Source organism: Cydia splendana, chromosome Z (genome assembly GCF_910591565.1).
Source record: "Cydia splendana chromosome Z, ilCydSple1.2, whole genome shotgun sequence".
NCBI lineage: Eukaryota > Metazoa > Arthropoda > Insecta > Lepidoptera > Tortricidae > Cydia > Cydia splendana.
Genome location: NC_085987.1, coordinates 35,209,638 through 35,236,045, shown reverse-complemented (window position 1 = coordinate 35,236,045; position 26,408 = coordinate 35,209,638). Strand labels below are relative to the sequence as shown.

General features: G+C 38.5%; 1 protein-coding gene across 1 annotated transcript in view; it reads left to right on the top strand.

Annotated features, from left to right (window-relative positions):
• Window positions 1–26,408, top strand: part of LOC134803983 (dynein axonemal heavy chain 6) — a 91,914-nt gene that overhangs the window by 40,451 nt on the left and 25,055 nt on the right. Inside the window, exons 35-58 of the mRNA XM_063776840.1 lie at window positions 2,267–2,409; window positions 2,526–2,718; window positions 3,520–3,743; window positions 4,230–4,485; window positions 5,729–5,919; window positions 7,422–7,594; window positions 7,689–7,872; window positions 8,389–8,554; window positions 8,660–8,821; window positions 9,013–9,189; window positions 9,754–9,950; window positions 11,032–11,194; window positions 12,108–12,190; window positions 12,295–12,406; window positions 13,146–13,271; window positions 14,078–14,238; window positions 14,809–14,950; window positions 15,368–15,553; window positions 17,260–17,432; window positions 18,960–19,140; window positions 19,382–19,561; window positions 19,883–20,116; window positions 21,890–22,036; window positions 22,194–22,384. Coding sequence (XP_063632910.1) covers window positions 2,267–2,409; window positions 2,526–2,718; window positions 3,520–3,743; window positions 4,230–4,485; window positions 5,729–5,919; window positions 7,422–7,594; window positions 7,689–7,872; window positions 8,389–8,554; window positions 8,660–8,821; window positions 9,013–9,189; window positions 9,754–9,950; window positions 11,032–11,194; window positions 12,108–12,190; window positions 12,295–12,406; window positions 13,146–13,271; window positions 14,078–14,238; window positions 14,809–14,950; window positions 15,368–15,553; window positions 17,260–17,432; window positions 18,960–19,140; window positions 19,382–19,561; window positions 19,883–20,116; window positions 21,890–22,036; window positions 22,194–22,384 — 4,145 coding nt within the window. The remainder of the gene's footprint in view (window positions 1–2,266; window positions 2,410–2,525; window positions 2,719–3,519; window positions 3,744–4,229; window positions 4,486–5,728; window positions 5,920–7,421; window positions 7,595–7,688; window positions 7,873–8,388; window positions 8,555–8,659; window positions 8,822–9,012; window positions 9,190–9,753; window positions 9,951–11,031; window positions 11,195–12,107; window positions 12,191–12,294; window positions 12,407–13,145; window positions 13,272–14,077; window positions 14,239–14,808; window positions 14,951–15,367; window positions 15,554–17,259; window positions 17,433–18,959; window positions 19,141–19,381; window positions 19,562–19,882; window positions 20,117–21,889; window positions 22,037–22,193; window positions 22,385–26,408) is intronic.

The window sequence follows — 26,408 nt, the reverse complement described above, 5'->3', positions numbered from 1 at the left end:
TATTCATTTCGATACAGTTTAGTCAACTATAATGAAATTGACCAATCACAGCTCGCCGCGATCAAGAGGACGAAACAAAACCATAGCTCAAATTAATTATTTATTTTAGGTTGTATTGTAGAAACAATTGCTTCATAAGTCAGAAACGCGCATGTGACACCCTTAATATAGCAACATCCATAGACTACGAAAACAACTTAGCGTTGCTTGTTAGTCTCCATAGGCTACGGTGGCCGAAATCGAGAAAACAACTGTCTAAATATTGAATTTAGCGCGGAGCAAGTACCAGGGCCTCAAGGTGTCGTTGACCAGACCGCCGGGCCGCGGCGGCCGAGCGCGTACCAGTATGAATGTATCGCGGCTGCTCGCGTATCTTAGCTGTATACGTTTGGTTTGGTTTGTTTGTATGATTCTACTAGAGTCTAGAATCTCGCGAACTAAATTGACATGAGTTTGACAAATAAAATGATACCAGGAATAGCAAAGAAAAAATAGTTACGAGTATATTTCGATAAAATGATATCGATATAAGTAAGATATTGCACTTACTACACATGTGATAATTGTTTAGGGGTCACAAACGATTTCGATTTATATGAATGTCACGAGAAAAGTGGTGGATTCGATTATTTCGAGTGTAAGATTGTGACGTTACCAATCAAATCAGGAGGTGCGGATGCGAAATTGATAAATTTAAATGTTAGTATGCAGGTTTGGGGGCAAGTTGTTTATTTCAAGAGCTCGGTTGTCGCCATAAATCTAAAATTGGTGATTTAATTTTGTACATGTGGCCGGTAGATGAGATTGGTCCATAATTATTTAAATTCTGACCTAATTGTCAACTTGAATGTCCACTTTAGGGACTGGTCTTTACAATCGAAGCAATAGGGATCACCGAGACGATTAAATTTTTGCGTCCACACCACACAAATTAAATGAGAAATTAATCACATTGTACGAAATATCTCCCCGTCTGGGCTGGCCTTATTTGTATTTTGAGCCAAAATCACTGTTTCTATGTTATCACCTAACTTGTTCTGTTCTAGCTGTAAGTATTCCTAACAAATAAAACAAAATAAATAAAATAAAGTATTTATTTAATTACAATATGTTTATCTTAATATCCTTGTCTCTATTACTATAAAATTGCACAATTTTCGAAATATCAAATATTATTTGTAAAATAACTTAACAAAATTATTTAAAGATACATTTAACTGACTGCGCAACAGTAGCGCCCCTAGCGGTGAATTCTCGCGATATTCTCTAATTCAAACTTTTTTGAAAATATCGATATGAACAGCACTGGCCAAACTGTGGTATCATTTGTGCACATTGACCTGTCAATTTAGTTCGCGAGATTCTGGAGGCAACTGTACCTAGTTTAAAGTATTATTTTTGTTGTCTTCTTCTTCTTCCTCTCGTTATCCCGGCATTTTGCCACGGCTCATGAGGGCCTGGGGTCCGCTTGACAACTAATCCCATGATTTGACGTAGGCACTAGCTTTTACGAAAGCGACTGCCATCTGACCTTCCAACCCAGAGGGGAAACTAGGCCTTATTGGGTTTAGTCCGGTTTCCTCACGATGTATTCCTTCATCGAAAAGCGACTGGCAAATATGAAATAATATTTCGTACATATTAAGTTCCGAAAAACTCATTGGTACGAGCCGGGGTTTGAACCCGCGACCTGCGGATTAAAAGTCGCACGTTCTTACCGCTAGGCCACCAGCGCTTTTTCAATCTCGTACCTCACTTAGGCAACGGTAGGTACTCGACTGAAAAGCTCTCTATTATATCACGATTGTATAAAATACTATTTATGTTGCTGGATTCGTCGAACTAGGACCTCAAAACCAAAACGGCCGTTTTAACTTTGGACGCATAGATATTCAAAAGGTACTGAAATACACAATATAGTACGTAGCGGCCCCCTTTTTTAACCCCTTACTGCATGTAATAAAAAATATTTGTTTAAATTTGAACTTTAATATCTGTCAATAGAGTTCAATATCATATCCGCCATATATGGCTTCGTATGCGGTAAAGGTACCTGTCGTAAAATTTAAATAATCACGATTAATTAGCAGTGGCGCTAGTGTGCACGTTGATGGGCTCTTAAGTTGAAGGTATGAAGGTGGGTTCAATTTTAAACTCATAATTACCTACTTCATTATAATTTCCTACATTAAGTTTAGTCTTTTTTAAACGTTACTACAAAAAACCTATAAACCCTATAGATATCCTTTGTTTGTGGTATCTATAGGAAGTAATTGAGCTGCGATTGGACAAGCGGCCTCGTAAAGCAATTGGAGCACCGCTGGGCAAGAAAGTTATAATATTCATCGACGACGTCAACATGCCTAAGTTAGACGTATACGGCGCGCAACCTACCATCGAACTATTAAGGTACCTACCTGTAAAAAATATAAGCATAGATCGAAGGAAAAAAACCTTTAAAAACAAGCTACAAATAACGTTCCTGACATAAAATATCTAGGTGCCCTACTATTATGAATTGGCAGGCAATTTCTTGACTTCGGTGGTTTATACGACCGTGACAAGCTGTACTGGAAGGAGATCCTGGACGTGGTGCTGGCCTGCGCGTGCGCGCCGCCCGGCGGCGGCCGCAACCCGCTCACGGCTCGGTTCACACGCCACTTCGCCATGTTCTACATATCGGCGCCTAACGCTGATGCTATGAAGACTATATTTAAGGTAAGCCACTGACCTTTATCGTCGCTGTGTATCGGCAACACATATGAGGTCATGCACACAACAACATGACATTTTAATGATAACGATATTTTAAACTAGCGTTTTTTAGTTTCGTACAAATATCTAATTGTACAGCAAATTCACCAAAAGTTTCTTTTAGCTAAAATTTCGCTTAAATATCGGACACTTACAATTACATTCACTAATTCGTTAATTACAACCATCGTAGATGTGTAGGTATGTAATCTTTTACCTGAACTCTCCTGCCAACACCAGGTGGTCACATCTAGACCTGGACACCTGGATTTTGACTTTAATATAATAATATTATTCTAACATGTTGTTACATAAAGTACTTGTCTTTATAATCTGCTTTAAATATCGCACGTATAAATAGGAGTGAGATGCAATGCTAATAGTAATACCAAATTAAATTCAGGTCTTCGTATTTTTAAAGGGCGCAAAAGTGAATTTAACTCTATGCTACGCCGTAGCTCGTAGCGGTAGCTTGTGCTACGGTGCGCTGTACGCTCGGGTAGAAAGAAAAAAGTGTCTTAGCAGAATAAACGCTGGCTGGTCATGCGCTAGTACATCCTGTCAACAACTTCCGTTGACTGATGGTGCTGTAGACTAAAGAAAGTTCCGGTTTGCGGTATTCACTTGAGGTTTAGTATGCCGTTCGATAACTGTTGATTGGATAGGATGCGTCGTTTTCATAAAACTAAGGTCTAATTACGTAATTTGGAGAGTACCAAACTTTTTCGTATGTAACCGAAAAATTCTACGAATTAATTTTTTTAGGCTATTCTATGTGGGCACATGGAGGACTTCGTATCGGAAGTCTCCTGTTTAGGTGAACCTATAGTAAACGCGTCAGTGGAAGTATATCTGAAGATTTGTGCGGAGCTGTTGCCCACGCCAGCAAAATCGCATTATGTATTCAATCTTCGTGATTTGTCCAAGACCATGCAGGGATGCTTGCAAGCAGACGCTGGTTATATGCGAATGCCACAGGGAATGCTAAGGTATCCATTTTTTGCTAGCTAGTTTAATTGTCAAGTACCATAAATAGTCTGGTAAAAAAATACAAAAGTAACATCAGTATGAAAAAATAATGTTTAAGTCCGACTCACTACGCTTGATTGCAGACGACTACTTATAATTTTACTTTTAATCTATAGGTAAAGAACTATTTTCTTTGTTTTTTCCATCATTTAAGGCCCAAATGTTTGCCTACATTTTTTTAAACAAATCTTTGTTATATATTCCTATTTCGGACGGACAGACGGGTTCGTTTTTTTTTACATTTGGGGTACGGAAGCCTCTAAAACAATTATCCCTTTTTTGGCGTTTAAGAAAAAGAGCATGATTCTCCCTGGCTACATATCTACTGTGAATACTGTGATACTCCACTAACAAGTGACTCTTACCGAACTATATTCTATCTATAGAGACGACGGAAATAATGCATCAATTTATTCACAAGATTTTAAGTCTTGCTTTTTTTCCAGATTATTTTACCACGAATGTCTCCGCGTTTTTCATGACCGCCTTATCAACATCCAAGACAAGAGTTATTTCTTCCATCTGATGAGCAAAGTCTGCCAAAAGAACTTCCAAACGTCCATATTAGAAATACCAGACGATGACATCATTGAACACCCACCTATGCTCCTTTTTGGCGACTTCCTCAACTCTGCGGTGCCTAAAGAAAATAGGAAGTACCAGGAGATACCAGATATGCAAAAGCTTATGATAGTTCTGAATGTACGTGATTCTACAATGTGTTTGGAAAGCTATAGTGGAGCCGTTTATTAGCCCCTTAGCCCCTTACCACAGATTATATAATAGTTCTTACGACTGCCCTTACACCGATTTATTTTCTCAACTGTTTTATGGCGCCAAACACGGGCGCACTTGGTAAATTAACCATTATCTGTCCATTTATTGGTAGCATACCTACTTATTATTATGTGTAAAAGAAATGTCATTCGGCAGCTTTTTAACTATGGCATAAATTTCAGTCAAAAAAATCATTAATCAAAGAGAATTTTTATTTTCATATCAAAAATTTTTCAACAACTAGGTCGTTGACCTGCACTTTTTTAATTGTTTACAAGTAGTACATACACAAGTTACACGAATACGCGACTGTAAAAGCCGTAACACACTACCGCACCCCACCGAGGTCGCGATGCAGTGCGGTAATATGTTTCGGCTATAATGATTTGGCACGAGCGGAATCGATTCGGTTCGGTCGATAAGTACTAAGTAGAGTCAAACTCCATTGCAATTGAGTTCCGTTAAAAAGGATTGGTATGAAACGTCAATGGCATGGAATGAAAAAAAATCGAAATGTCACCCTACCCTTCCCTTTTGAAAAACACTACTTATAGGGTTCGTTTACATACTGATTAGTGTTTAGTAGGTATGAGTTTATGCATTTGCTACTAAGTTATCTCGGACGATCGATGTTCGAAATTATATCTTATGTCAAAGTTTTCAATTGTTTGGTTAAGTTAAATAGCATGCCCATGTTACAACAACGCAATATGCAGATTACGAGAAATAAAAAAAGTAAATAAAGGAATAAATACCTACAGTTAACTATGCCATTCAATTTCCTTAAATGTAGGTACTTAGCCATTCCCCGAAGTTAACGGAGTTTAAAAAAAAACGACAGTATATTAACGGCTCCACTATGACTGTCCAAAGACAGGAAAATTCTATGTAGCTGGAAACATGTGACAATATGACCTTGGAATTTGTATGGGTACCTGATAGGCATGAGTAAGGTATGGTATGATATGGTACGGTAGTGAAGCATTTAGAACTTTAGAGTAACTCTTCTTTCGTATTGTATTTTTCCTTATATGTTCGTATACTGAGGTGAAAAGTGAAACTTTATATCTTAGAGGCAAGCTCAATATTAGCACTCGCAGCAAAAACTAACTTTCATGTGTTGTTGCACAAATAACTATTCCAACCTCGTGAAAACGTTTGTTTCTAGGAATACTTAGAAGAATATAACTCGACTGCGCGTACCGAGATGCGCTTGGTTTTGTTCACGGACGCCGTGGAGCATATAGTCAGAATTGCGCGTGTGCTGCGAGCGGAGAGAGGGCACTGCCTCATGGTGGGGCCGGGCGGCTCGGGCCGTCGCAGCGTCGCCACCCTTGCCGGCCACGTCAACGAGTGCAAGTAAGTTACGGGGGAGAGAGAGAGAGAGAGAGAGAATAAATACTAAATAATTGGGGACAATCTTTCACAGATCGACCAGGCACCAAACTAAGCAAACCTGTGGATACTAGGCGACGATATACATACGTATTTAAGATAAATACATACGTGAGCGTTTCTTTTATTTTTTGCCATTTTTATACATGGTGTGTCTGACCACGGGGCTTTAAATCCAGGGTTGATTTTACTCGCTAAACTGAGCTACTTTTACTATGGGACCAACCCTCAAATCGGGGAAATTTTTTTGGCTTTTCCATAGAAAACGTCGACATCTGATCAGCCAAAATGTATGAAAAAGTAAAAAAAAACTTCGGGATATCGGGGTTGGCGCCATAGTAAAAGTAGCTCAGTTTAGCGAGTAGAATCGAGCCCTGGATTTAAAGCCCCATGGTCAGACACACACTATATATTGTGTCTTTTTTTGCCACTTTTGTGATTTGGATTGCGAGCCCTTTTCATCCTTATAGGAGAAAAAAGCGGCCAAGTGCGAGTCGGACTCGCCCATGAAGGGTAGCAGCAAGTAACATAATAAAATTGCGGTTTACGATTTATGACGTATTAAAAAAAAACTGCTTACTAGATCTCGTTTAAACCAATTTTCGGTGGAAGTTTGCATGGTAATGTACATCATATATTATTTTACTTTTATCATTCTCTTATTTTAGAAGTTACAGGGGGGGGGGGGGGGACATTTTACCACTTTGGAAGTGTCTCTCGCGCAAACTATTCAGTTTAGAAAAAAATGATATTAGAAACCTCAATATCATTTTTGAAGACCTATCCATAGATAGCCCACACGTATGGGTTTGATGAAAAAAAAATTTTTGAGTTTCAGTTCTAAGTATGGGGAACCCCCAAAACTTATTGTTTTTTTTTCTATTTTTGTGTGAAAATTTTAATGCGGTTCACAGAATACATTTACTTACCAAGTTTCAACAGTATAGTTCTTATAGTTTCGGAAAAAAGTGGCTGTGGCTATGTCCGGACGGACGGACGGACGGACAGACGGACAGACGGACAGACGGACAGACGGACAGACGGACAGACGGACAGACGGACAGACAGACAGACATGACGAATCCATAAGGATTCCGTTTTTTGCCATTTGGCTACGGAACCCTAAAAATTCCATACTTTTTTCAAAATTTCCTTTTTGTTACGCCATACAAAGTATATGGAGAAATGGTAACACAATATATAAAAATGGCAAAAAATAAAAGAAACGGTCACTTACCTACATGTTATATGCATAGAAAACACCTCTGACTCAGGAACAAATATCTATGTTCTTCATCACACAAATAAATGCCCTTACCGGGATGCGAACCCGGGACCATCGGCTTCATAGGCAGTACCCACTAGCTAGGCCAGCCAGGCCGGTCGTCCTTTTGAAAGAAAGTTTGTTTCCTGTGCCCAGCTAGGGTATGTTTGATATTAAGTTTATGAATTGCGTTCAATAACAGATGCATGGGCATGGAGCTGAAGCGTAACTACGATACTCCGGAGTTCCACGACGACCTCAGGCTCATGTACATGCGCGCGGGCGTCGCCAACGAGGACACTGTGTTTCTCTTCACCGACACGCAAATCACCAAAGAGGGCTTCTTCGAGGACATTAATAACATGCTCAACTCCGGTTAGTTGTGTGCATCGATTTTTAATCTATGTGTAAGTGTAAAGACAATATGTTTTAAAATTGAACAGATCCTTGAATTTAAACTCTTAATCAGGTGAAGTGCCCAACCTATTCGAAGGCGATTCATACGAGCAAGTTCAGACGGGGTGCCGGCCCGACGTGGCGAAAGCCGGATTGAACCCCTCAGACCGCGACGGCGTCTACACCTTCTTCATCAACCGAGTGCGCAGCAAACTGCACCTGGTCATCTGTATGAGCCCGGTCGGCGAGGCGTTCAGGTTGGAAATATTGTAAATGGAAGGTTTGGTCGCGTACCTAGTACCAACGACAGTTGGTTGCTTTAGAAGAGTGCATGAACAGAGAGCCTTTTACCGATCCCACTTAACCGATGCAGAACACTTATTGTATTTCCTCTAACTTTTGGCTTGCAGCTTTATAAATGCTTATGCTGCACATCCGTTTGTTACTCTCAATTAAGTACTTACCTACATAAATACCCAATTGAATAAACGATCCTAATAAAGGATTGCTAATAAAGGTCACATGATGCTTTTATAACAATACTAAAGTACCTATTCAACATAAATTGCTGGTAAAATAACAAAAAAGAAGACAATTTTGTTCTCGTACCTAATTCGCGTTGCATACGTAGTTACGTAGTACGTGCTTACATATAGATATTTATAAGGTATCTATATAGGTACTAAAATACTACATAATATTCGAAATAAGGGTTCCGTTTAGAAACATTACAAAACGAAACATATTTTCAAATGGAAAGTATATTTGGACAGACGACGTTGCCGCATGTTCCCGTCACTGGTGAACTGCTGCACGATCGACTGGTTCACCAAGTGGCCGCCCGAAGCGCTGCTGTCTGTCGCGCAACTGTGCCTGGCGCCCGCGGGCAACAAGGAGGTCATCGCGAAACTATCTCAACTTTGTGTCATCATGCATCAGGTTTGTTTCAGGTCACATATGTATCATATGATGAAATTTGTCCGTGTTAGTTAGGTACCGCCGATGTGACTACATGGTATCGACTCATGTTTTTTTGTCTTTTAGGATGTAGACATTATGACTGACAGATTATACAATGAGATGCGTCGTTATTTCTACACGACGCCAAGCAGTTACCTAGCTTTGCTGCACCTGTACCTTGGACTGCTAGACAAAAAACAACAGGAAATAATAAGGGCAAGAGACAGGATATCTTGCGGTTTGCAAGTAAGATTATGCGGCTTTAATAACTATTTACATAAGATACCTAATTATTTTAATGAGCCTATGACATAATTAATAGTAAGGACGTTGACAATGTTTCGTACCCTGGTCCGCCTAGCCCGGCAAACATATATTTTACCTAGTAATTTAAGTTTAGTCGGTATCTCACGTCAAGCTTGTTCGGTTCCGTCTAGAAACTGTACGAAACGTACGAAGTAGTAGGGGTTATGGAACAACAGGTCCGCGATATGGAACCGGTGCTGGCCAAGAAGGCAGCGGAGGGCATCGCGCTCGTGAACAAACTGAAGGTGGAGCAGCAGGCCGCCGACGTGGTCAAACAAGCTGTCATGAGGGACGAAGCGGAGGCAAAGGTATTTTCACCAAACAACACTGTATACCTAAATCAAATTATTTCATACAACTTACAAACAATTGGCAAGATCAATTGTTCAACGTATCTGCTACGAAACTGATCATAAAGGATCATAAAGGAGGAGGAGGTGACGGAGAGCATTAGTGCTCATTTAGACGGCGCGAGAACTCGCATGCGATTTGAGTTACATTGCGGACCATTGAGGTTACATCGACTCCACCGACCGATCAAGTAACGCAATGTACTTAATGAAACTCGCATGCGACGTAAACGAACGGGTTGTGTAATCCAAGCGAGCAGACGAGAGGGAAAAACGGGACATAAAATTAATAGTACATTACTATAAGTACTAATGCGAAAAGTAGGAAATTCGCAATGAGTGGCGATAAATTAATACACGACCTAAGGGAGTATATGCACGTAAATAGCTAATTACCGCACGAGTGCGGTAAAGTAGCACCATATGTACTGTAAAGAAATATTATTACTGTACCTATACCTAGTAAAAAAACTGGTTACAGGTTCAGGTAGTTAAAAACTACAGGCAAGTTTCTTATTTCAGATCAAAGCCGAAGAGGTAAAAGCCATAGCGGACGAGGCAAAAGCTGATCTAGCACTAGCCATGCCGGCAATGGAAGCAGCGCAGACCGCCCTAAAGGCCCTCAACAAGGCGGACATTAACGAATTGAAAGCTTTCCAGAAACCGCCTGCCCTTGTGCGATTCGTGATGGAGCCGATATGCATTTTGTTTAACGCCAAGTGGGTGTAAACCTTAAATTTTTATTGACCAACACAATAAGAAATATTAGGCAAAGCTCTGCGTAGGTGACACTATTAGCACATACAGTAAACAAACTTCATTGACATCATCAATGACACATCACACGGTCGTCACGTCAATCACATGGCCTACCGCGAAACACGACAATCGAAAGTTCGATTTCTGCCTCTCTTGCTTATTCGATCGATAGAGAGGCAGAAAAAGAAATTTAGATTTTCGCGATTCGCGGTAGGCCACCTGTAAACAAACCGCCTTGGTGCATCAATGTCATAGTGAAAACTTGTCAAAAAACTGTTTAAGACCTAGTATGTATAAGTTACTCTATGGTTTACAAAACAAATTAGTGCTGCACTCTGGCGGCAGGACATTGCAGAGATACTCCCTATTGGTACAATTCGTGGAATCTGTTTCAATACCGAATGTTAATGATAATGACGCATAAGCGTATTAAATCAAGGACAGGAGAGATAAAATAGATCCCTTATTTTAAATCCCTACTTTTACCTATAATAAATGCGATAGTAACTCTGTCTGTCTGTTACCTACCTCTTCACGCTTAATCCACTAAACCGATTTAAATGAAAATTGGTATGGTGAATTGGAGATAGCTTGAGGATCGAATAGGAAGGACATAGAATAGTTTTTATCAATCATCATCATTCTACGCAGACGAAATATCCACAATCTTACATTCGTATCTGCCTACGGCACAGCCACAGCACTCAACCTATTGTTAAGGATCGCTTACCTTCATGTCTCCCATTTAACCAACATCATGACCACCTATGTTACTTTGTATTTTAGAGTAGCAAATCTAATAATACATATATACAGGGGGGCGATTTTTGAAATTCGATCGCTCGATTTCGTAACTCGAAAATCGATGGAAAACTGCGAAATGATAATTTTTGAAATACGAGCGATAGAAATTTGGAATCGAGTGGTATTGACCACTCGTTTTCAATTCTATTAGTAGAATTTAAATGCCTAGTAGTGGAGAGATATTATTCAACGAAATACACGAAATCGAGCGGTCGAATTTCAAAAATCGGCCCCCAGGCCAGACTGGGATAGCACAAAGAAGTTATTAGCGGACGTAAACTTCATTGGGAAACTGGAGGACTACGACAAGGACCACATACCAGACGCTACCCTCAAAAAGATTAAAGCATACCTCACCCACAAGGATTTTAATCCCGATACTGTGGTGAAGGTTTCGAAAGTAAGTTTTTCCAATTAAAATGTATCATAAGTCAACTTTAATCGTCCTCGCTATGCAAGTTGAAAGTTTCCAAAAAGGAAAAGTTCTCGGAAATTTTGGAATATTTATTTGGATACCTACATATTAGTGTGTAATAACTGTGACGTCATAACGTCGGCGGCAGTGTTGGCCGAAAGTTAATCCAAATTGAAAATGCTGGCCATTAACCATTATAAATTGAACCGTAATCTGTAATCGTCCGTTACGGTTTAAGGTTCAATTTATAATGGTTAATGGCCAACATTTTCAATTCGCATTAACTTTCGGCCAACACTGGTCGGCGGTACAATTTTTTTTTTAACATCACTAATGGGGTACCAAATGAAAGGGTTTTGTGAGTAGATTACAAATATATAACATGCGTGGAATATTCCAAAATACATAACAAGTGACTGTGAATATCCTCTATAATATAACGTTTAAAAAGTTATATCAAAAATCAGAAAACTGCATCAATCGAATAACATCATAATTTTCTGTTTCAGTAGACTACTATAACATTTTTTTATTCTGAAATCATACCATGTGGAAATTTTGGTTTTTGTAACATTTGATATCTTTTCACAGTGATAATCAATATGAATACCGCTGAGCGTCACTTGTACCATCCCACTAACCCGGGGTTAACCGGTTAAACCGTTAACCCCGTGCAAACCCAGTGTCAAAATGTACTGGTAACCATGGTAACTCCAGGTTTAACCGGTTAACCCCGGGTTAGTGAATGGTGCAAGTGGCCCTATTAAGAAACTCATATAAAGGTCACTGTGACAAAGTACGAATGTTAGATTATTATGTAGACTTATGTTACATCAATCAAATTCCTTGACTGTACCTAAGGTCGATGAATTTCCTTAGAGGCTGTTACGTTTTCTAGGTGTGTCGTTCTATGGTTTTGTGGGTGCAAGCTATTGATATGTATGCTAAAGTCTTCAGAGTTGTCGAGCCAAAAATAATCAAGTAAGTATTTTGATATCACCATCTGTAATTGTTGTTAATAATAAATCGAGTTAGGTAGGTAATCATTACTTAGTATGTATTTATGACTTATTTGATTTATTCAGACATAAGGAGGCAGCTGCAACACTAAAAGGCGTAATGGCAGTTTTAAGAGCTAAGCAGAAAGAAGTGGAGGCCATCGAAGCGCAACTCGCTAAAATGTTGGACGAACTGAGGGTAATTAAGTACCTACTAAAATCTAAACATATTACACATAGATTTGTTGTGGGTTGTTAGTTAAATATTGGGATAAAAAGGTTCCCTTCGGTTCCGTCACTTTCAGAACCGTCAGATAACCAAATTTTTAGAAGAGTTTAGAAAACAAAATTATTTTCTTCTCATGTCATAAGTTAGTATTTGTCATAGGTATTTCTTATACGGGCTATGGACTGAGATCTAATAATCTGGAATCCAAGTGAATAACAACGCAACTCTTTTTATATTATGGGTGGGACTCATAATATGGGTGCGCGTTTACTAATACGGACTTTAATATTGCTTTGAGCACCTAGTCCACAATATTGCACCCGTAAATATGGCGTTTGAAGTGGATGGAGCTGTAAGATGTGCCCGCATTATGCGGTAACTTAAGTTGTCAAACCCTTATATAACTTGTCTATCCAGTTAAAGAAAATATCGTATCGCGCCGTACAGAGCAACAACAACACATTTATTTACGGTAGTAATATTTTACACTCGTTTACCCGTATAAGGTAAACGTACTAGTGCTCGACATGCTAATGCCCAATAGATGGCACCTTGCTGTCACATCTATTGACAATGACTTAAGTTTCAATATGACATGTACTGGGACCGCGTCGAGCACCAGTACGTTTACCTTATACTGTCGACAGGTGGGAGTTGCCATACATTAGTGTGTTTAGTAGGTAAATACCGTGAACATTTGTTATGGCAGGTGGTCGAGGAAGAGCGTATAAAGCTGCAGGCTGACGTGGATCTGGCCGCCGCCCGGCTGTCGCGCGCCGGCAAGCTGACCCAGGCGCTGGCCGACGAACAGACCCGGTGGGAGGACACCGTTAAGGTACGTCACTACTCTCCTGCCCATCAGGCTACTTACTTACCCACTAAAAGAACCTACTATCAAAGGATAACCTGTAGACTTAGCACGAGTGCAACGCGACAGTGTGATTGATTATTGTTTCATATTCGTAATACACATAATAAGTAAGCATATGCATGTTCTACACATTCATATACTTTATTATACACATTCATATATATATTACCTCTATTTTTTATATAATTTGCGCATCGTCAATTTTCATACATTCCGTTAGCTCATACGTTTTTCCCATAAAACAATACCTCCCATTAATACCTACTATGTATGTGCGCGAAATACATGTAAAAAAAATGTAATTTTACGAAAATACCATACTTTTTCGTAACTCAGTAGATGATTACGACATACGATAATATTGCGCTTATAATATATAATAGGGAACTCTATCAATCCCCCAAAAGTTATCGAAATGTAACGACGAAATAAATTCGACAACAAAATAAAAATATCCCTACAACAACACCTAACCCTATGGCTAGCACGGCGTTAATTTATCCCGTATACCGTATACGGGATTTTATCGAATACCGTAGTGACAGCAAAATTTGTACGGCAACGTTCAAAATCGTTCACACGGCGTCTATGCGGGAAAGCCGTCTAGCCATGTGAACGATTTAAAAAGTTGCCATACAAATTTTGCTGTCATTACCGTTACGGTATTCGACAAAATCCCGTATACGGTATACGGGATAAATTAACGCAGTATGAAGCTAGCCTATGTTATGTTATGTACGAAATTATAAATTTTAAACACTTTTTTGCAGTCAGCAACTCGACAACTGTACTGTACAACCGGGGACATCATTATAGCATCCGGTTGCATCGCGTATTTTGGCGCGTTTCCAACCACTTACCGCCGAGAGCTCGAAACTAAGTGGGTTTCACAGTGCAAGGAACTTGGGATACCGGCTTCTGACACTTTTGAGTGAGTCTATAATTTTGTTTGCTGCTCTGGTTGTAAGGCTACTACTTAGTCCCTAAAGACTGATTTAGATGGCGCGTGAACACGTATTCGATTTTAGTTACATTGAGGCTATTGGTTACGTCCAACCACCGTCCAACTCAGCCGACCAATCAAATACCGCAATGTAATGAAACTCGCATGTGAGGTCTCGTACCGTCTAAATGAGCCTTAATAGTACATTACATACCTAGAGAGGTGAATTCGTAAATGCTCCAGATCGCAGGTGTTTGTGGCCCGAACCGAAGGCGAGGGCCATAAATATGCGATCTGAGGCTTTACGAATTACCGCCCGTGGGTTGTCTAAAGTTTTACGTCTTGCCTTGGCCAGGAAGGGAGATTTTCTTCTCACGGAGCGGGAAGAAAATCCCACTTACGGGCCTAGGGTGACGTAAATATATTGATACTTTTTCTTTTCTTACTTAAATCATCATGTAATCGTGGCTCGCGTTACGTTTTGTGGAATGACCCTGCACCGTATTCACGGCTCGCATGTAAATGCACAGGCTTAATAGACGTGTATCATGTTTCCAGTTTGATCACTGTAATGGCGAACTCGTACACGATCCGCACGTGGAACTCGCAGGGGCTGCCGCGCGACGCCATCTCCACCGAGAACGGCATCCTCATGACGCGAGCGGGCCGCTGGCCTCTCACCATCGACCCCCAGGAACAGGTCGATATGCCGTCAATGTTCATTTACATACTGCTAAGTTATACCGCCACTTTATTCGGTTTTCTAAATATAGGTACAGTACCTAGTTAGCTCGAGAGATAATCGTACTTATCGAAAATACACGATTTGACCTGGAATTAGGTTCATACCTACATAGGTAGGTACCTCGTCTATGCTATTGGTATTCTATTAGGAATCTCTACCTAAAGCGCAGTCTACGATTAGTTTTTACCAGCCAGCTTAATTTCAAATACCTAGAGCCAATAAAGTTGCCTATCCTGGAGAATATGAAAACGTTGTAACGACATCATTGAATTTCCAAGTTTTATAAAATGTACAGTTACATCACGCAGAGTAAAATATACAGGATGTCGCGTTTTATGTAGGTATCTATCCAAATAATATAATTATTAACAGGCAAATAGATGGATTAAGAACATGGAACGTGATAATGGACTACAAATAATGAAACTGAACGACCCAGCGTACCTCCGAATTTTGGAGAACTGCATCCGCCTGGGTTGGCCTATGCTCATTGAGGACCTGGGCGAGACGCTCGAAGCCACGCTCACGCCCGTGTTGCTCAAACAAACCTTTTTACAGGCAAGTACTTAACTGCTTCGAACAAGGCTTTACTTACGTATTCCGTACGTACTATATTTTACTTAAGTATTGTACTTTCCATAGCCCACCTATAACTAATGCCAGGCCTACAGTTAACCCTTTGACCGGCGTTGTCCTAATATACGAAGATAAACTGTCGGCGCCGTCTTGTAACATACAAGGGACAAATTCAACCGCTCAATAATATGAAATGAAAGTAGCAATTGCAATTTATTTAATACTCTTGTTTCATTTGTACTTATTTAAATAAGCCACATAAAACCATTCTTTTATAATAAGGCTATCAAAAAATTTGGTCCAAAATTTCAAACTGTTGTCGTGTTCCTCGTCGCCGTTGTCTTGTAGGCTGCTTGTAGTTAGATATACAAGACGAGGCTAGGAATGGGAATTAGGAATGTTAAGTCGAGCGAGATGCGAATTGTACGAGTATACAGCCCAATTTCGAGCTTTGTTCCTTAATCTTTGTGTTTTTCATTCCATGACAAAGATAAAGAAATCTTTTCGACGATCACCTTCTATATTAGTTCGGGGTTAATTGTCAGTGTATTTATGGCGTTTGTGTAGTCATTATTTTTTTCATCACACTTGCTCGAAAAAGACCTTATTTCAGGCAGGTGTACTGAAGGACAAAGGCTTTTATTGTTGCCTCGGGAGTTATGGAGTGTGGAAAAAAAGCTATAACTCCCTAGGGTGTTACAGGTCTGTGCCTTCGATGCCTAACCTATCAACAATATGTAATATGGCGGATGAATGTTTAAAATGTCACCGCATTTAAGAATGATTTAGCTTAAAATTTCATTTTATTTCGCAAGTGTGATGAAATACATCATGTAACTCCGGGGGTAAGAATATTGTAAACTCGAGTCTTTAATCCCCGACCGCCGCAGGCGGGAGATCTCGTTTACAAAATTTCGCTTACCCCCCTCGTTGCACAATGTAGTTAGAACAGTCCTTAAATACTGATGTTAGACTGTTACGTTATAGCTTACTTTTTAAAATAAAATAAATACATATTATAAGGACATTCTTACACAGATTGACCAAGTCCCACAGTAAACTCAAGAAGGCTTGCGTTGTGGGTACTCAGACAACGATATATATAATATATAAATACTTAAATACATAGAAAACAACCATGACCATAGAATAAATAATAGTACTAGGTACAGAAGACTCACTCGCTAACAAGACGTGTCTGTTACGATCAGGACAGATATGGCCGCTAGGTGGCGACAGTGCCACGCGCGGCTTATGGCTAGCCACCATAATAATGGTGTGGTGTGGAACGGATGTACTTTTAGCTACCTGTAGCAAAGCGACGAAATCGCGGTGTGAGCCACGCCTGCCATGACTCAGGAACAAATATCTGTGTCATCGCAAAAATAAATGCCCTTACTGGGATTCGAACCCAGGACCATCGGCTTCACAGGCAGGGTCACTACCCACTAGGCCAGACCGGTCGTCAACCCGACCGGCCGACTGGTGGCCGGTTTTTAAGTAAACGAAAGATAGTTTATTTGAAAATAATCATACGATATCCTTGGATTGTGGTCCGAGTAAGTAATAAGTTTGTTGTATTGAGTCGCTCGAAGATTCGTATTTTATATTAAGGTATCGTCCTCAGTTATTTTTAATTTAAAGTTTTAATTAGATATTAAATACATTTTCATTTATGTTGTACACAGGCCGGAAGACTTCTCATACACTTGGGTGACAGTGATATAGAATACGACACCAATTTCCGTTTGTACATGACGACCAAACTTGCCAACCCACACTATATGCCCGAAATATGTATTCAAGTGACGCTAGTCAACTTTACAGTCACTTTGTCTGGATTGGAGGATCAGCTCTTGGCGTTAGTGACTTTTACTATATTTGTTACACCCCATTATTAATACATCATCTCTAAAGTCCGATCTTGATTTGACTCAATCTCAGGTGGTCTCCCTCACTTAGTCTGATGTAAACGAGCTGAACTGAGACTGTGCAAAATACAATTGTACGTAAGATACAATGCGAGTAATCAGATTCAGATTGCTAAGACGAAAGGAGATGACGGCTTCTCCATGCAAATATATGCCACATTTTCCTCTCTGGATATTGACATCATAGAAAATATTTTTAAGCAATTTGATGTGTAGTACAGATGTAGTGCATAATTGTATTCCTTCTTATTTTCACGGAAACGTACAAACGTGTCTTGCTATTTCAGTCAGTCACGAGGGTGACTGAAGTAGCATGACAAAAACGTTTCTGAGAGAATACGAAGGGAAACAATTATGCACTACATCGGTCACCACAGCAGTGCCCTGCTAAGCCAAAGAGCGCTATCTCAAAAGAAAATTCATTGCTAACTTATACTTTAGTTTCTATTACTGTGAATTCCATTTTCAAAATCATTTGTATTTAAGATAGCGCTATTCGGCTTAGGAGGACAGACTGCTATGCGTCTTCGTTGTTTTTTAAATTAATTATAAGAGTTAGGAACTGTTCAATATTTTGTATGGAATTGTTTTTGCTCCTAATTCTTATAACATAATAATAAAAAATCTAAGAATATAATATGAGAATCTCGTGAAGGCCGAGAAGGACAAGTCCAGTAAGTACCTAGACTTGGCTCACGAGATAACCGCCACGTGGGATGTTGATTCGACGATCATTGTCCCGATAGTCGTTTCAGTGAACGGTCTAATAGCGAAGAGTCTCGACGAACATCTTGAGAGACTCTCGCTAGGTGGTTGGATCAAGGGTCAGATGCAGAAGGCGGTGATCTTGGACACGGCGCGGATAATCCGCCGGTTCCTCTCTCTGGAGCTCTGACCACCGGTAGCTTGGGCCTTGCCCCGCTGCTGGCGGCACCCTAGGTTAGGTTTTTTATAATGTGTTTATATTTTTTTTATCGTTTTGTAAGTTGTTAATTTCATCGTAACCGCTACACCGATTGTTATGATATTTTGTATACTGGTTCTAAATGCCCTAATGCATTTCTGTTTTGTAAGTGTTTTTATATTTTACTTTTATATTCATATTATAAATAACCTAACTTAAGACGAAAAATAAATAAAGAGAATAATCTAAAAACAAGTCAAACGAAGGACCATACGGAATATACAATAAACTGTGTATTTCTTTTCCATAATGTCTATATCCCCGGAGAAAAATGGGGACTACGTTTTATAGAGAATCGGTCGTCCACTTTCCTCTTAAAGTTCGGATGCCGCTCCTGCCAAGCATGCTACGCCGTAGCACGTAGCAACGGTAAAGCGTTACCCGCTAAGTTGTAATCATACTGATCAGCTAAACTCCAATGTTATTATTTTAACTTAATGCGCTATTTTTAAGATGAACTTCATTTGTATTCTAAAAGTATTTTGTAAACTAGTGATGTGGTGAGACTAGAGCGGCCAGACTTAGAGTTGGTGCGCACAGAGCTAATAATTCGCATCAACGCCGACAAGGGTACCCTGCTCGAGATAGAAGACAAGATATTAAAGCTGCTCTACGCCTCCTCGGGGAACATTCTCGACGACGAGGAACTTATCGAAACGCTCAACGAGAGTAAGGTGGGTGTGCTAGGTAAATTATGTTAATATTTAACTTTTTTAACGACGTTGTTAACCCTAAAATACGAGGAATCGTAGGGAGCCTAGTTTTGCTCATCTTGCGCCCGGCGCGCGGAGCCAGTGGAAGGTGGAAGGGAGCGCTTCCTCAGTTCGAAATCTCTCGTAAATTGGTATGAGCCGCAGTTAGAGTTAGTCTATTTAGGAAGCTGTGTATAAACCTTCACATAATTATACGTAACAGGAAACGTCGGAAATCATAAACGCCAGACTGGAAGAAACGGAAGCCACTGAGATCAGCATTTCTGCCGCGAGAGAGAAATATAGACCCGTGGCGACTCGGGGTGCTGTCTTGTATTTTGCCGTGGCTCAGCTGGCCGACATCGACCCCATGTATCAATTCTCCTTGAAGTATTTCAATCAGGTAAAATTATTTAAATATACGTACTACTGGTTGTTTAGCTAAACAATAAATATATCAAATGATTTTATTCCAAATAAAGAGGGGAAAGGCCTTTGCCGAGCAGTGGGACACAATGATGATGATTCCTGTTATCCCTCGTTAGAATTATTTATTTGTCGCGATCTTGAGTGGCTACTTCCAGCTCTTTCCAGCCGAGTTGAGTTGAGCCAGCCTCCTTCTCAACAACAATATGGACACAATAGGCTCGCAATAAATAATACCAAATAATGACTTCATACATAACCTTTAACATACAAATAAACGTATTTTATATAAACACAGATTTTCAATCAAGTAATAGAAAGGAGCAAAAAAAGTGACGTGCTTGAGACGCGGCTACAAATCCTTTACAGCGAGATTACCTTAAGCGTCTACCAAAACGTGTCTCGCGGGCTGTTCGAGAGGCACAAACTCGTGTTCAGCTTCCTGCTCAACACGGCCATATACCTTAATGCTGGCTTGATTCGTCAAGATCAATGGAACTTCATTCTGAGAGGTGCAGCAGGTACTTCAGTGGTAAGCCTGATTTTAGTAAATATCTGATGTGATCAGTAGGTCAATACAATCAGTAGGCTTGGGCAAAGTGGACAAGAGGCATGTTGACATGAATCGCGAATATATAACATGTTATGTTTTTACTATAGCAGGGAATATTAGAATGCTGAAAATCATATTTTGCAAGTGTAAATATGCGTAATAAATTAATTCAAAATAATCAAAATTATTTAAAATAATGCCCAATATCACGTGACTGTAAACGCCAATCGGAGCGCGTGACGTCATGACATGAGAAACACCACAGACAAGTCAAACCTGACCGTAATCCATACGACACCACCAAAGAGTTTGGATGTTCAAAAACTGTAAGGTGTATTCGGGTATTGCCGAATGTGAGATAATTCCGAAATTCAGATGAAAATCACCCTTAATTCCATCATAATAAAAGTCTCTTTTCGGAATTATCCGACAGTTTTCAAATTTGAAAAATGCAGGCGCGAAGGGATATCGTCTCATAGAAAAATTGAATTTCGCGCCTTTTTCTACTGACAAGACTTGCTTGACCATCTATAATACCATATTTCACCAAAATCTTTTTAATAATGGCTGAATGGAACTATAATTGCCACGTTGGCTGTCGGAAACAAAAAAAATAAATTTTAAAAAGTTATATCTGCGCCCGCTATATTTACATTCAAAATTTTAGTTGTATCATAATAATTCATCTTAAATTGTAACTGTAAGTGTTTTTATGTGAAATCAGTTATTGTGATTCATTTTTGAAATGTTTTTCTCATCGCTGAACGTAATATGTATACATATAGTATATAGTGCGCAATTAACAATATCATTCAAGTCGAAATTCGTAACTGCAACGTAAGTATCATGTAACAAATATTTGTTTTATACTCTTGTTTTATAGTCTTGTTGATTGTTGTTCTTTTACACATAGGCACTGCATAAGACATGTAAAACTTGTTATTCATTATTTTAGCTTATATATTTACGGAATATTTATCTTTTAGAAAGAGAAATAAATTAAATACTACAGCTTTTGATCTAAGCTAGGACTGACATTTTGGCAGCAGTTTGTTTATTTATCTGTTTGTGACGTCACGTGACAACTTGAAGCGTTTAGGCTCAAACTTTAAACACTAAACTAATTAAGCTCTATTTAGTATTTAAAATTAATGAATAAAAATTTTTAATATTTTTTTTGTAATAATTACGTGTCTATCTATAAAATTAATACAGTTCTAAAAAATTGTCAACATGCCTATTGTTGTTAAAAAACAGCGTAATCTGTGAAAATGAATAGTCACGTGACTTTTCGTAGCATTTGACATTTCGATAGGTATAATTTCTTTTCGTGTGGCGTTAATTGTAGATTTACGATGGTCATCTTTGCTAGGACCCCTGAACTGTACATAGGCGAATATATACCTATATATTATTAGGTAAATAATGTTACTCTAAAAACCCGTTTTTAATGAAAACGCGTTTTCACCGAGGCGATACGGAAAAGTATGTTTAACTACGAAAACCGAGTTTCCACTAAAACGGGTTTTTACGGTAACACACTTATATAGTAAACTAGTTTTGTACTCTACATATGTGATATACATAATTATGTAGAGTACAAAACTAGTTTCTGGGCCATAATTGCTCAGCTGCACGTACACGCGAATTTAAAACTTAAATTCAAGTTTTATAACTCCCCTAAAAGTTTTATCAGAAAAGACACGTTGTCAAAAGACTCAAAAGATATATTTAATCAATGTTCTCTTTTAGGTTCCACCAAAAAAACCATTAATCGAATCACTGACCGAACAAATATGGTTGCAAGCTAATCACTTGGATGAAATGGACCCTAGTTTTGAAGGAATCGTAGATGACTGTCTCAAGAACATCCATATCCAAATAGGATCTTTTGAAGTGGTAATTTATTAAGTAACTTATAAATACGGTTAGAATACCTAAAATAAAATATTGTTGAAATACGAGTATGACTCGGTCATTGTATAAAAAGACTGAGCGAACTAATAGGTATCTATATAATCATAAACATACCTAATCCTAATTATTAATTTGACAGGACATACACGTAGATAGAAGCAATAAGCGCCCTCCAATCAAAAAGTGGAATGAGATATTGGAGCCATTTGAAAAGCTGATGATAATTAAATGTCTCAAAGAAGAAAAACTAGTGTTCGCGATTGCTCAATACGTCAGCATTAGCCTTGGAAAAGTGTTCATAGAGAGTCCCACCGTGCAACTACCTACTCTGTAAGTAAACGAAAACTGCTTCTTGTTGTGACAGGTACCCTTGGAGACGGCTGCGTGGCGGTATCTCCCATTATTTTGTGTTGGTAGGTACGAAGGTACATTGATCAATAAAATAGTCAATAAAAACATAAAGTATAGGTACGTATTCGACCCATTTTACTTAAACCATGATTCCATCAACCGCAAAAGGAATATATAAAATAATAACATCTAATAAAGCGACTGGCAACGCGAACGGCTTCTCAATTTTCTAGAGGCATGTACTGAATATTGAACCTTGTTAACTCATTACTAAATATAATAACTTCTAAAATTATATCTAAATCGATATTTTAGTTTTAGGGGGTTGTAAATTATCTATCGATAGCTGTTAGGAAATTAAAACGTCACCATTTCAAAATATTTTCGATTTATTTTTATCAACCAATACTATAAATTGCAATACATTAAATTTAAGTAAGTTATTTTAATTTTCAAATTGACGAAACTCACTAAAGAAACAAAACTTTAATACTTAAAATAAAACCTAAGTAGGTATCACAGTAACAACGTCAACGAGATAAGAGATAGTGATATTGGCTTGGATTGCATCTTAAGGCGCGGTGTGTAGTAAAATGCACTTTTTTGTCACCATATTTACAGACTTTTACAAGGATTTCATGCATTATTTTCTAGTATGTATAACTTCAGTCCTTGAACTACGTTATTGCTTGTCAGAAACACGACGGCTCATTATTTTCTCGATAGAATCTTAAGTTGAAAACATGCCTAACACTGTCTTTATTTCCTTATGTTAGAAGTACTAGGACGAAAATGTATATGAAACTTACTTCAGTCGATAGCTTTTAAGTAAATCTTCATCATTGCTTGTCCTTTTATCGATACGTTAATTTTTTCATTCATCATTTGATGAATTCATCATTTTGCCTACTAAATTACACCCTACGCGGCAATACCTTGCGCCTATTCCTCACGCCAGTACGCCCGTGACCACTGTCAGCGTCGGATCTGTGCTAGTTTAGCGGACGTTTCATAAAATGGGTAATCACAGTATAAATATGCAAATATGTTATACACACAATGTTTTTCAACATACTTGCGAAGAAAAGCAAAATAATTCTTAAATACGGTGACATTTCAGACATTCGTCCGTCATATTGTCATTTTATAACAAGTTGGGCAGCAAAGGCACACACCCATCTAACCAATCCGGAATTCAGTCACGATTGATAAATTGTGTAAACATATTTTAAAAGGCTATAAAATTAATCAAATTGAATAATTTAGACTGGTCACATTTTTGTAAAAATCGATTTCTTTTGACAAAACATATTACTTCTTGGCAACCAGGTTTTTTAACCTAATTAGACCCCGCTGAATCCGAATTTGCCGGTTGCTTGATCGAATTCTTGACTGGAAGTGAGATATTTGATATTAACGGTCCCTTTTTTAGTTTTTCGTAAATAACTCGTAAACGGTGGCCAATATAAAAAAAATGTTGTAAACAGTAATAACCTACACAAAATTTTCAATAAAAAAGATTCAGTACATTTTTAGCAGGGATCAATATTTAAAAAGATAATAAAGAGGGAAAGTTAATTATAATAAATTCTAAGGTTCCTTGTTTTTATTTTTTCGTTAATAATTTGAAAAGTATGACTCATAGCAAAAACAAATCTTACACATAAATGATAAACATAAAATATCCTACAAAAAACATGTAGAACACTTTTCGCTAGGATCAATATTTAAAAAGACAAAGCAGCCGGTAAGTTAATTACAATCAATTTTAAAGTCCCTTTTTAGTTTTTTGTAAATAACTCGTAAACGGTGTCCCATAGCAAAATAGGTTTTTATTAATAAATAATCTACATAAAATTTCCTGCAAAAAACATCTGAACACTTTTCTCTAGGATCAATATTTAAAACGATATCAAAGGAAAAAAGTTCATTACAAACAACTCACATGTCACTTTTTTTAGTTTTTAGGGTCCCGTACCTTAAAAGGAAAAAACGGAACCCTTATAGGATCACTCGTGCGACTGTCTGTCTGTCTGTCCGTCTGTCACAGCCCATTTTCTTCAAAAGTACTGGACCAATTAAGTTAAAATTTGGTACACACATGTAAATTCGTGACCCAAAGACGGACATCTTACGTAAACAAATGAATTTTAAACATGGAGGGCACTTTTTAGCCAAGGGGGGTTAATTAACATTAAGAACCTATTTTGCTATGGGCCACCGTTTACGAGTCATTTACGAAAAACTAAAAAAAGAGACCTTAGAAGTGACTATAATTAACTTTCCCGCCTTAATATCTCTTTGACTATTGATCCTAGCGAAAAATTTTACGGAATCTTTCTTGTAGCCAATTTTATGCAGATTACTTATGTTTAAGAATTTCTTTGCCATGCGCCACCGTTATTTACGAAAAACTAAAAAAAGGGACCTTTAATATCAACTATCTCACTTCCAGTCAAGAATTCGATCAAGCAACCGGCAATGTCGGATTCAGCGGGGTCTAATTAGGTTAAAAAACCCGGTTGTCAAAAAATAATATGTTTTGCCAGTCGAAATCGATTTTTACAAAAACATGATCAGTCAAGTACACACTCATATTGTATATAATTAATAATTATTTAGGTACACTCACCGTCTTACCTACCATTTTTAGGGTTCCCTACCCAAAGGGTAAAACGGAACCCTATTAGTAAGACTCCGCTGTCCGTCCGTCCGTCCGTACGTCCGTACGTCCGTCTGTCACCAGGCTGTATCTCACGAGCCGTGATAGCTAGACAGTTGAAATTTTCACAGATGATGTATTTCTGTTGCCGCTATAACAACAAATACTAAAAGGTACGGAACCCTCGGCGGGCTCGGTGGGCGAGTCCGACTCGCACTTGTCCGGTTTTTAATTTCATTAAGTACTCATCAAAATTCGAATTTACTAATAAATCTTATTCAATATTAATTGCCGAACTAAAAATCCCGGAACTGTCAATTCAGAATACCGATGTCGTCAGAATAAGGACGTAGACGTGTTGCGCGGGAATGGTGCGGTGCGCCGCGCGGGGCGCCCGCCTACCCGTTCTACCACGCGTCTGCTTCACCCCCTTGAAAACGTAAAACTCGAGTATAAGAGCGCCTTAACAAACTTTTTAACTATAGCTTTTTAAACATAATAACTGCCGTATTCGAACTTCAAGATATTCACAAGAGACAACACGTTGTATGTGTTATAACTCAAACCCGGAAATATCTGTCAAAGGGTTCTCAATTTTTTCTACTTGCATTCATTATTTATCAATTTTTTGCCCGCCGAAATATACCCTATATTAGACTACTCGCTGAAAATTCCCAAGTCAAGTTATGCACAAGTTTGGTATATAGTTTTGTCAGAAATATAACCTATTTTCTACTAAAAATAGCAGGGTGGCCATAACTATTATAAATTTTTCTACATTAACGAATTTGTTTAAAATTGTCGTTTTGGGCAAAGTTTCCCTGGAGGCAAAGTTGGCGCTAATGACGTAACATATTATTGCAGGTGACTGTACATAAATGTTTCGGTGATTTTAAGATTATTTTCCAGGTTAGTTAAGTAACAATCAAGTTATGCAGATACCGATTTCGTGAACGTATAAGTAGTAAGGTACCGCTATTGTTTAGCGATACCGATTATTTTTAAAGGTAAAACTATACCGGTTTAAATATAAAGATATTAAAATTACAGCAGGGACAACCATTTTTTATAGATGGACCTACCTAAACCATCATTGGCCGAGCGTTAGCAAAGGTCTCCGTTTCAGCTTGGGCAAAAATGCTTTTGTATGTTCTCCTTTGCAGATCACATTTCTGAACTGATTCTCGTGAAAAATTGTAAGCAGGTTCGATAGAACTATTGCTGTCTCGCTTTATCCGCCAAAATGGAATTGCCACCCTGTCGAAACTTTATTTATTTAAATTCCCATTGAATGGATTTTTCGCCTTATGAAAAACCGTATAGAGTAGTAAATAACCTTTT